This window comes from Aedes albopictus, chromosome 1, assembly GCF_035046485.1.
Source record: "Aedes albopictus strain Foshan chromosome 1, AalbF5, whole genome shotgun sequence".
Lineage (NCBI taxonomy): Eukaryota > Metazoa > Arthropoda > Insecta > Diptera > Culicidae > Aedes > Aedes albopictus.
The window spans coordinates 248,145,348-248,157,450 of record NC_085136.1 but is presented as its reverse complement, the minus strand read 5'-3'; the positions used below and the strand labels follow the sequence as shown (position 1 = coordinate 248,157,450).

General features: G+C 40.2%; 2 protein-coding genes and 1 long non-coding RNA gene across 4 annotated transcripts in view; 1 reads left to right on the top strand and 2 right to left on the bottom strand.

Moving 5' to 3' along the window:
• Positions 1-1,394, bottom strand: part of LOC134285603 (uncharacterized protein K02A2.6-like) — a 36,383-nt gene extending 34,989 nt beyond the window's left edge. The window contains exons 1-2 of the mRNA XM_062846722.1: positions 1,283-1,394; positions 1,069-1,226 (exon numbers count right to left, since the gene is read on the bottom strand). Of these exons, the coding sequence (XP_062702706.1) occupies positions 1,069-1,226; positions 1,283-1,394 (270 nt within the window). The remainder of the gene's footprint in view (positions 1-1,068; positions 1,227-1,282) is intronic.
• LOC109400410 (protein bunched, class 2/F/G isoform) overlaps positions 1-12,103 on the bottom strand; it is an 864,004-nt gene that overhangs the window by 669,499 nt on the left and 182,402 nt on the right. The window lies entirely within an intron of this gene.
• The window catches only part of LOC134285558 (uncharacterized), a 206,747-nt gene that overhangs the window by 130,601 nt on the left and 64,043 nt on the right, over positions 1-12,103 (top strand). The window lies entirely within an intron of this gene.

The window sequence follows — 12,103 nt, the reverse complement described above, 5'->3', positions numbered from 1 at the left end:
ATTGATTCGGTTCTTTTTGTTTTCATGCTCACTTTTAACAAAAAATACAACGCTTCAATCCTTTGTTTTTCGTAGGATGAAAAAGGGGGCCACATGCTTAATAAGTGAACCAACACCCTACTTTAAAAAGAATAAGTAAGAATCTTCGAAGAATTGCAGTAAGAAATCATATAAATTAAAAAAAAAAGATTCACTAAAAGTACTGAAGAAAAATTGGTCTAATATGCACAAGAAGAAAAAAAACTATTTAAAAATTACCTCTATTATTGTCCTCAAGTTTAGGCAAATGGTTCATAAAGTGCTGGAGGGAATAAAATCTGCAAATCTACGCTTTCTTCAATTGCTCCACATATCTTGTTCTGGGATTCTTCTTTTGATTTGGGAAACCCTCCCTTTCTGGAGGAACTCATTTCTCAAAGAGATTGTTTCGAGCTTTCTACTGGATTTTCATGTGGGATTCCTCATACTTATACCGGTCAGACTAAGGCCTGAGTGTCCACTGTTCTTGTACAGGTTGTATGGCTCTCGGGAGCCATTTTAATCGGGTTGCTACCCGGTATCCTAATGACGTGACCCGCCCACTGTGAATTGCCGATTTTCACCGTGTGAACGATGGTTGGTTCTCTTAGCAGTTGACGCAGTTCGTGGCTCATTTGACTTTTACAAGTCCCGTTTTGCATATGCACTCCACCGTAAAGGTCAGCAACTCCTTCCGTTCGAAAACTCCAAGGGCGCATTTGGATTCCTCAACGAGCTCTATAAATATAATTATTATAATGAATAAGTACATGTATGTATAAATATAAATTGTTAAATATATCGTTCGAAGATTCCGTGATTCCGTGACCTTTCTTCGGCGTTACAAAACCCCAAAATCGCAAAACCAAACCATCCGTCAGTACGATAAGGATATCACGATGGATGGACAGCGACCGAATGGTGGTCGGAGGCCGGCGGAGACGACCTGAGCATAAAAACAGACTCACAGACAGAGCCCAGACATGATTGGGGTGAGCTTTTGTCGCTTGCTTACTTTCGTCCCCATAGCTCCCCTTGCCTCTCCCTCACGACAGAATCGACGTCCACAACGACGACGACGGTAACGCAAAGCAACAGGCCAACAGACAGAACAACCAACCGAAAAGAGAGTAGCTTTTTGGGAGGTTTTGTCCGTTCGTCCGTACCGTATCCTTCATCGTTGTCGTCGTCCCCAAAATTGGGCAGACCTGGGAGAGAGAGAGAGAGAGGGAACCGGGTCTTTGAGCCCGAAATGTAAACCGACAGGCTTGCTGGTCTGGTTGAGTGGCTGCCAGTCGTCTAGCCTGCTCCTCGGGGTAGTAAACTATTTTGTGCGGAACGATGAGCAGCGTTTGTGGAGGGTGGAGGGTGAGCATGTTTGTTCAACACGAAACAGACCAGGGCCATGCATACACATCCCGTCGTCGGTGGCCCGACACGGAGAGGTGGTTTGGGTGCCGATGAGGAAAAGGCTCGTAACGTAATAGTTTTACCGAGCAGAGAGGCACCAGCAACCAGCCAGCAGACCATTTTTTGGTAAACAGTGAGGTGTGAGGGAAAACAAGCGTTTTTTTGGGCAACAGGTTGCTTGTATTCCAGGAATGCAGTGTCAAGGAGCTGTTGATTCTGGGAAATTGAGGAAAGTATTTTTCCGACCAGACTCGATGCGTCACCCCGGAATGTATTCGTTTTGGCACCTGGACGATTTCGCCGGTAGGTGAGCGAACGAATTGTGTTTAATGACTGCATACTTGAGGACAAGCTCGTTCGAATTCCAAGACGTTTGTCGTTATTTGGGATACTCTGAGGACTGGGCCCAAAGTGCTGAAATTGTGGAGCTGTTACGTGAGAGTGGAATTACAAAACATTGGAAATACAAAATACATGGAATTCGTTATATCTAGGACTGTGCTTATCAAATAAATTGTATGCTTCTTCTTCTTGGCAAAGTTCGCAGAACTCGATTTTTACAGCACTCGTCGTAACTATCCAACTCGGCAAGCCTCGTTGGATAAATGTACGACTCGTGCTGTAAAAATCGTCATTCTGCACCTTGTTGCGTAAACTACTATTCCAGCTTTTCTTTTAGAATATTCTCAACGGTGGAAAATTTTGTGGAAAACTTTTTCCACTTCATATATTTTTTTTTTTGATCCTGAGAACATTTGCTCTCATTTTCATTAAAATACTTTTTTTCTACGATGCTTCGTTCTTGAGTTATAATTTTTCAAAGAAAAGGTTTACATGATACATTTGGACATTTTCCAACAAAATTAGCCATAACTCAAAAACGAGAAAAAAGTGCATTCTAAAAATTTCAGCGTTTAAAGCTTATGAAATAACCTTCTCATAAATATTTTTTTGTAAACTTTTTAAGTTCATTTTTTTTTTTGACTTCTGAGAAAACTTGCTTTCATTTTCTAAAAAAAAACTTTGTTTCAATGATGCTTCATTCTTAAGTTATGATTTTTCAAAGTAAGTAGTGCCAGGGGAAAACAAAAAAAAATTCATCTGAGTTTTCCGGGAAAATAGGCAACCCTGAATTTTTCTCAATTTTTTTTGTTCATCATGAGCCCTACCTGTGGAAAAGTTTCATGAAAATCTTAGACCCTTCGGCCCAACTTGAACCTTAATAAAAAAAAATCCCCAAGGGCTTCAAGCCGTTTCAGGGCGTTTCCTTAGATGTTAATGGGATCCGAGGTTTTCAGGAAAGATTCAGAGGGGTATTAGAGTGCTTTCGAAGTGTTTTGAAGTATTCCAATGAGATTTCAGAAGGCTTCAAGGAGTTGCATGGCTTTTAGGAGAGCTTCAGTTTTAAAACATTTAGGGCGGTTTCAAGGAGTTTCAAAAGCGTTTCAAGTGCGTTTCAGCGTGTTTCAGAGAGGTTTATGGGGCTTTCAGATAAGCTTCAGGGAGGTCTCAGGGAACTTTCAGTGGCGTTACACGGGTTTCAGAGGGGTTTTTAGAAAACTTCACTGGCTCTCATGTGAGCTCCAGGTGGATTACAGAAGCGTTCAGGGCGATTCAGGGCGGTTTAAATGGGTTCACGGGGCTTTACGGGCTTTCAAGTGAACTTAGGGGAACTTCTAAGGGGTGCAAAGGCGGCGTTCCATGGCGTTTCAAAGCACTTCAGGGTTCACTTAAATTTAAATGGGATTCAAAACGGTTTAACGGGGTTTCAGATGTGGTTCAAGGCTTTTCTGGACGTTTCTGCAGGACATTCACAAGACGCGGCACGTGAGACAAGACATAACACTTATCGTTCTTACAATCGTCAAAGGGTTAAAATTACCTTTGTTGTCGACCGGTTTCTGGTGCGATGTTACCCATCCATGGGACAATGTCCGACTGGCTACGTCCGAGATAAGAGAAATCAGTTGATCGTCGTCAGTTGATCGTCAGCGGGTTTCAAAGAGGTTCGGATGACTTCAGAGGCTTTGGTGTTACCTACAGGGGAATTTTAGGGGTTTTTCAAAGGCGTTCAAATGCGGTTCAAGACATTTGATGGCGTTTCAGGAAACTGCAGAGGCTTTCAGGTTGGTTTCAGGCGGGTTTCAGAGGCGTTTCAGGACTATTCAGGGCATTTTAGCGAAATTCAGAGTGGTTTTAAGTGCTTTACAAGATTTCAGAATAGCCTCAGATTAGAGATCCAGAACCTCAATTTCAGGGTATTTTATCAAGCTTTCAGAAAGCTTGGGGGAGGTGGGGGTTTAAGAGAAGTTTTCTGGGGTTTTGGGGGGCTTCATAAGCTTTCACCACATGTGGCTTCTCTGTGATTTCTCCGAGAAATCTTCAGGAATGCTTCCATTGAATACTTAAGAAATTTTTTTATTTCCATAAAAAATGTCTCCAAAATTTTAAAAACAGTACCCTAGAAATTATTCTACGAACGCCTTTATTGAACCTTCCCTGAATTCCTTCCAATGTTGACATAGAGATTTTATCAGAAAATCCTCTTTTTTGGTTTGCAAGTTTCTCAGAACATCTGCCATGTATCGCTTCAGAATTGCCTCTTGAAATTCTTTCGGAAGTTTTGTTAGAGGATCCTCCGGATATTTATCCAAAAAATCCTCTATAAACGTTTCCGTGAGTTTTCTCAAAAATGCCTCCATAGATTTTTTTTTCCAGGAATCCGCACAAGAACTCATTCAGGAATGTTCTGAACGATTCTTACAAAGATAGAGCTGATTGTAGAAACGACCTCCCAGAAGAAGACTCAAACCAAGAGTCGAAACGTCGGATGGAATAGTATCACCCCGCTCAGAACCGTGCTCAGAATGGAGGGGTTTTTCCAATTTAAGCAAAAGGCGGAGCAGCGCCTAAAGGGATAACTCTTACAAAAATATCTTCAGAATTTCTTCTTTAGATTTTTTTTTTAGAAATTTATTTGCAGATTTCTCCAAAAGTTTTTTATGAGATTCCTCCATAAATTTATCCAAGGGTTCCAAGTCCAAGGATCATTCTGTGGATTTCTTCCAAAACTAATCCATGGATTCCTTCAGAAGTTTATCCTGGAATTCAGTTCTGAAATCTATCAAGATTCGTGTCAGAAACTCTTTCGGCAATTAATTTTCCAGAAATGTCCCCAGCATTTATTCCAGATACTCCCTGGAGATTTTTTCCAGTAATTTCTCCAAGATTTTTTTTGTGGTAGATATTTATAGGTTCCTTCTGAAGCACCATCAGGAATACGGGTAGAAATTCTTCTAATGATTCATTTAAAAAAATCATCGGAAATTTCTCCAGGGATTTCTTCAAGACTTTCTACATAGTTGTCTTTAGAAATTCTTTCAAAGATTGTTTAATAAATTCTTTCAGTGGTTTCTTCAGAAAATATTCTGAAATATTCTTTCAGAAATCATTCCATCAATTTTGTCAGTCCAAAAGAGATTTTTTCTGGAATTTCTCTATTGATTCCATTAAAAATTCCCACATGAAATGTCCAGACATAATCCTGGAATTCTTCTAAAGATTTTACATTACTATTTTCAGTTTTTATGGCAGGAATTTCTCCAAAGTTTCCTGCAGCAGTTCATACAGAGATCCTTTCAGGATTTTCTTCTGATAATCCTCCACAATAACTCAGAAATTTACCCGGCAAATGCTCTAAGGATAACTTCAGCATTTTCTCCACGGTTTCTTTGAGAAATTTATTCAAACAAATTTCCAAGAAATTTATACGAAAGTTTCTTCAGAAATATGTATGTCAAGATTTTTTTTTAATGCTTATGTATGGGTTTTTTTTTAGATATTCCTGTTGGATTTGTTTCAGAAATTCCTCAAGGGATTTCTCCAAGAATACTTTCTGAAATTCTACAAGATTTCAGGATTTCTTCAGGAATATTCCTTTAAATCCCTCAAGATTTTTTTCTAGGGTTTCCACCAAGAGTTTTCCGAAAAGTTTCTTTAGGTGTTTCTCCAGCAAGTTCTTAAAAAATTCCACCTAGGATTGCTCCAGGAATTTCCCCGGAGTCTCTTCGGATATCCCTCAAGAAATTCAGTCAAAAAATACTTACTAAGATTTTTACAGGGATTCTAACGAAGCTCTCTTCAGAAACTCTTTTGGAGTATGTCTCAGAAATTTCTGTTGAGGTTTCTCTTCAAAATTTTGTGAGAAAATATTTTTATCTCCAGTGTTTTTTTTTTACAATTTCAGGAATTTCTTCAGGAATGCATCAAGTGATTTCTTTTATTTTTTCCACGGAGTTTTTTTTTCAACAAATTCTACAGAGATTGCTTCGGAAATTGTTCCCAGAGCTTCTCCAAGAATTGTTCGAGAAATTCTTTCAGTGATTCCTGCAGAAATTTCTTCTAGGATTTTTTTAGAAATTTCTCTTGCAGTTCCATCAGAACTATCTCCTGGGAAGTCTTTCGAGATATCTGCAGAATTTGTTCTGATCCTGAGGTTATTCAGAAGTTCTTCCAGTAATTTCGCAAAAAATACTGACAAATTCTGTTTAACGAAATGCCTTAAAACACTCATGAATATACCTTTGAAAATTCCGAGAAGAAATTCTTGTAATTTTTTGAGAAAAACGCCTGAACGAAAATCCTGAAGTTATCTCTTTATTCAATCCTGCAATAAAGCCAACGATAATACCTAGGAGAATTCCTGAAAATACACCTCAATACATCTTCTTCTGAAAACAAAAACTTGAGAGCCTTTTTTGGAGGAACTCTGCTAGTAAATCCAAAGTAAAAAAAATCTTGGGAAATTTCTGGAGTAATTCCCGGAAAATCCATGGAGGAGTTTTTGAAGGAATCTTTGAATTTATATCTGGAAGAACTGCAGAACGCTCTACAGGTATTCACAGAAGAATTTTTCGTAAAATTTCTTGAAAAAGGCCAAAAATCTGAAAAATTCCCTGAAGGAAAGTCCAGTTGAATCCAAAGCAATGTGCGGAGGAATATATGAAGAGACTATTGGAGAAACCCCTGGAGGAACTTCTAGAAGAATCTCTTGAGAATTTCAAACCTCAAGGAACCTCTGGAGAATTTCATTTCTGAGAAGTTTCTGATAAAAATTTGGAATTTTCTAAATAAAACCTTAGATAAATTTCTGAAGGACATTTCCGAACAAAATTCTCTTGGAATTGCATCTTTTGAAGAAACGTTGTGGTGGAATCCTGGAAAAAACTCTGGTGAAGCTCATAAAAAAAATTCCCGGAGAAATACGAAAGAAAAACTTTGACAAAATCTCTGGAGGATTTTTTTCAGAATGGTTTGAAGAAATACTCGAAGGAATACAAGCATGATCTTAAGTAGCAATCCTTGAAGGAATTTTCTATAGAATCCCTTAGAGAGAATCCCGGGAGGAATTTCGGTAGGAAGTTCTGACAAAACTCGTGGATCAGTTTAAGGACGAATCTTTTAAGAAATTCTTTAAGAAACTCCTGTACCATGCAAAATTTCTGGGAGAATACTTAAATAATCTCAGAAGGAATCGCTGGAGATTGTGACGCCCGAGCCACTGGAGAAATTTTCCAAAAAAAAAAGTAAATTTACAATGATACTTCCTCAAGGGATTCCAAGAGGAATCCTTTGACGAACTTTTGCTGAAGAATGCTGCGAGAATCTTTTGTCTGTAAACATTTCAGAAAATATTTGATTTATCCTAAAAGAATCCTTAAAGGAATTTCTGGTAGTGTCCCTATAGGTAATCTCAGAGAATTTTCTAGAATTTTTAGGATCCACCTGTCTCTTTTGAACCAAAGAAGATAACGACCATTTCAGCGCACGAAACGACGCGTCTTCAAATGCTCTACAAGTCTTTCTTGGGCAACTTTGATGAAAAATCGAAACTGGAAAGGTTAATGCCAGAAAACCGGTTTTCCTTGAACCACCCTAAGCTAATTCAGAAAAATATCTCTAGATCGGTTAATATTAAGCTACATAAAACTGTCTTCAGCAAAATTGCTCAAAATTGATAGATCTACAACTTTCCCAAAGAATGTATATAGGTATGCTTGCAAATAAAAAAGTTTGGTTCCCGATTTCTTTGAAACTATGAACCACCCTAATTTTCATGCACATTGAAAAGAGGGCCTTATCATTAGGGACAACTTTGTAGAAGACCATATTTGTCTAAAAAATCATTTGAAGGCGCTGAATGCTTCTTTCCTCGTAATCTAGTTCGTGGACTATTGTGCAGTGCTGGTAATTTTTTACGCGTTGTAGTTTGATGACTTTTATTTGTTGTATTTCTACTTTAAGTGAGCCACTAAGCTCCTTTTCCTACATATTTTGTCATTGTGAGTAGGTTTCCTATTCTAGTGACTGGATGCGACAAGATTTAAAGTTGAATCATGACGAGGGTGTTGCTTTACTTTCATTTTTCTATGCTACAAAAATACAGTTGAGCTATTATGATCAATTTGGTATATGTATTCACAATGAGCCACTAAGCTCCTTATGTAACTAAATTTCTCCAGGATCGTCGATTGGCACAATAGCCTCCAATCAAAGTTTATTCATTAAGATAAGAATTACTTTTTACCGTTTTAGGGTGAAGTCTGCATATAAACTTCCAATATTTTTCTAGCGAGCTTTCCAGCTCTTTGCCGAATATAATTTTTCAAGCTATCAGTCACAACTTTGGTTGCTGTTTCTCTGACTGGGTGGCTGACAAATGTGAACGTAAAAAAAATCCATTATGGCACTTTTGGATACCTGCTTTCTCTTCTGATCCATCTGGCTCTTCATATTTTACGAATATGTCAGTTTTTATATGAGCCTATTGGCTCTACCAGTTTTTCGGCATTTTTTTAAACGTGATACCTGAAATATTTGGTTTTATTCCATAATTTATGATGGGAAATTCGATTTCAAGATGACGGTCCAATGAATTATTAAGAATGTTCCTGAAGACAGCATTAATTTCGTTCGTTCTCAGAAAGCACAGAGCAAATATTCTTTCTTTCTTCCATATTTTTTCATCGACTTCCAAACATTCAACAAAAAACTTTCATCTTCCATCTCAATTCCCTAAAATCTTCCGACTCAAAATAATTTGATTTCCCTCGACAGCAGTCAGCTTCAGACGAGATAATGCCACGTCGTCATCATCGTCACAGGAACTTTTATTTCAACATTCTCCCGAAATACGAAAAAAAAATCACGACGAAAAAACTTCAATCGATAATGAGTACGAAGCGCGTCCATCCCGAGAGGGGGAAAAATGATCCGAACCCGGAGAATTTTTTGCCTTCTTCCCAGCAAACTCCCATCATTTCGAACAATTTCATAAGGAAGCGTGAAAAATCTTCCCTCTATCTCAGCTGGAATTTCGCAAAAGCATCGGGAGATCGGGAACGGAGACCAGGACCGGTACCAGGAAGAAAAAAGTCCGACCTTCCCAATTTTTTTCCTCCCAACCAACTTCAGTCGACCAGGGATCACTTTACAAACACCAGTGTGCACCGAGTCTCGGTTCGCCGGGGCTTCTTCCGCACGGTCCAAGGAACAGCCAGCCATGCCCAGGTTTCTGTGAGGGATTTTTTTATCCCCCGATAGAAAGCGCGCGGGAACGGGAAGATTTGTTTTTGCGTCCGCTCATATACATTCAACCAGTGTTCTCTTCCGATTTCCTTTATCTCCTAGTTCCGTCCCTTCTTACCCCAACCAACGCGAAAAAAAAAGAAAATATCCCGAACAGGGTGGAAAACAGATTTTTATTTCTCAGGACTTCATGAAATTGTGCTGCCGCACCTCGTCACTGACGTGCCTCGACGCCACCACCAGCAGTGACTCGGAACGTCCCTGGTCTCTCGGAGCTCGCACATCGTTCTCACTCCCACCCCCAAAGATATTGAATTTAATTTTTCTTTCGATACACTCAGCGTTGGCTGGCTATGCCGGATTCATGTCCAGCCGGAAAAGACACGATGTCCTAAAAAAAACTGCTGAAGGTATGAGGCGCAGAGCACCCTTCACCGTTCCCAGTCCCTGGTCGCTGGTCGGCGGTCTCTTCATCGGGAAAGTGAATGCAACTGGATGGAAGTGTTACTCGAAGAAACCAAACCGACCGACCGACCGTTCAAGGATGGGCAAAACGGAAAGAACCAGTGGACCAGTGGAGGATATTTTTCAAGGAGTAGTGCCTTCCATGCAGCTGCTTCTCCAAGGCAGGCACGGGTATATAAACAGAGACAGAGAGCGGGTCGGTCGCGCCATGGCCAGCTTCGTCGTTGCACAACTTGTTGATGGAAATTCGCCCTCTCGACGACGATGGGAAGTGATGCAATGGACGGGACGGGTCAATGACGGGCGTGGGAGGTGCGGTGGCGAGAAGGATCAGTAAAATAGGTATGGGTGACCGAAGAGGAAAAAGAGTCGTATTTTTCTACACCCAATTTTTCTCCGATGGCCAAGTTTTTCTTTTGCAACTGCATCGACTGGCGGGCTATGGTCTTTACATTTTTATATTTTGATTCGAGAAAGGCGAGGGTTTCTCGAACCGGTCTTAAAAAAATATCGATGAAAGTTCTCTGAATAATGCTCGTCGAAAATAACTACTACGGAAGCCTTCAGGTAGAAGCTTGGAAAGCTTCCAGAGAGAAGCTTGGAAAGCTTCCAGAGAGAGGCTTGGAAAGCTTCCAGAGAGAGGCTTGGAAAGCTTCCAGAGAGCTTGAAAAGCTTTCAGGAAGAAGCTTGGAAAGCTTCCTGGAAGAAGCTTGGAAAGCTTCCTGGAAGAAGCTTGGAAAGCTTCCTGGAAGAAGCTTGGAAAGCTTCCTGGAAGAAGCTTGGAAAGCTTCCTGGAAGAAGCTTGGAAAGCTTCCTGGAAGAAGCTTGGAAAGCTTCCTGGAAGAAGCTTGGAAAGCTTCCTGGAAGAAGCTTGGAAAGCTTCCTGGAAGAAGCTTGGAAAGCTTCCTGGAAGAAGCTTGGAAAGCTTCCTGGAAGAAGCTTGGAAAGCTTCCTGGAAGAAGCTTGGAAAGCTTCCTGGAAGAAGCTTGGAAAGCTTCCTGGAAGAAGCTTGGAAAGCTTCCTGGAAGAAGCTTGGAAAGCTTCCAGGAAAAAGCTTGGAAAGCTTCCAGGAAGAAGCGTGGAAAGCTTCCAGGAAGAAGCCTTTGAAAGCTTGAAAGCTTTTCGTGAAATTCTGCTAGGACGTTCACCTAGCGTTATCAGAAACCCTCTACACCTCGATTTGTCACGAAAAACATTTTCAGCCAGCTCACTGCACCTCTCTAGACTCTGGACCCATCTTGGATCGCTTCCAGTAGGTAGTGGTAAGCTCACGGACTTTGTTTTCGGTCAGTCCGTGTTGCAATGCGGGAGGTGCAAGACTTGGCCCAGAAGAGCCATCCTAGGCAAGGAGTCCTCTATGCCATGTACCATCCGTATCTACGCTTCTCTCGTGGCACGAGGCAGACAACGGAAGAACAACGACGAAGGCGCAGCAACAACTTCTCCCGGTCGTCCTTGTCCTGGCGGCCCAAAGTGGGATGATGCAATTTTTATTATTTTTCCCTCAATTTTTTTCTCCTGTTTTATTTTTTTCGATGCCCAAAGGTACTGGTAGTGGTGCTTGTGAGCTGGTCTGTAGCTCAGGAGCATGCGGAAAGAAACGATTTTTTTCGTCCTTTTTTGTCCGATCCGAACTAGTGGAAATATCAGAATAGTTCTTGTTCAAATCGAGTTTCAACTTGCCATTGAATGTTTTAAAAGTTTAAAAATTTGGAAAACGGTTCCACGATTTCCAGTTAACTTACAAAATTTCTGAATATTTTTCTGTTTGTTTGTGCTTATATGTACACTCAAAACTGTTTGATATTTTAAGGTACCGTATGCGTGATAATGTTTGCACCATCGTCAAATAAAATTCCAGTTTGACTTGTGAAGACAATGTATTGGTTTTATTTGCAGGCATTTAAGCTATTACTCATATCCTAGTAGGCTGTGAATAAAAAGTGTTGATTTTCTTAGTTTTACACTTGCATAATGACTAAGTGGCAACCTAGCTCGTGATTTGTCCACGCGCAAATATCGAAAAGTATCCGTGGTAGTGTCAAAGTCAAGATTAACAATTTTTGAATTTATTTTTTTATTTTGACATTGCATAATGGTGTAGACATTGGCACACAAACAAAAGTTATAATAACTATTGATTCTGGAATTTGGTACGGATCGATAGTTTTTCGGAAATCGAAAAAAACGGAGGTTGCGTTCGGGCAAATTCAAGACTTTCTTATATGGCGCTACTCGTAGCTCCTGGATGCCATTGGTAATAATGTAAGTTTTTTTTTCTATGGTCGAAGGATCATAAAGGTCACCGTAATTTTCCTTTTCGATATGCCATGCCGTTAAGTCGCTGGTTTCGCGTTTCTTTGCCATTTTTCTCATTGAGCGCATATAATTCACCCAAATCTTATTTTTGGTGGCAGCGATAGCTTTCTCAATCCATGTTAACCTTGGACGACCAGTGGACACCTTCGGGAATAGTTGCCCTTGCTTTTTTTTTCGGTCTAAGACTGTTTTACGGTTCTCCTGAACACTCCTGAAATGTCTTTTTTAACATTTGCGCGTGGACAAGTCCCGACTACCGCTGCTACCCCTGCATGGTGCAAATTTAAAACTTAAGAAATCGGAT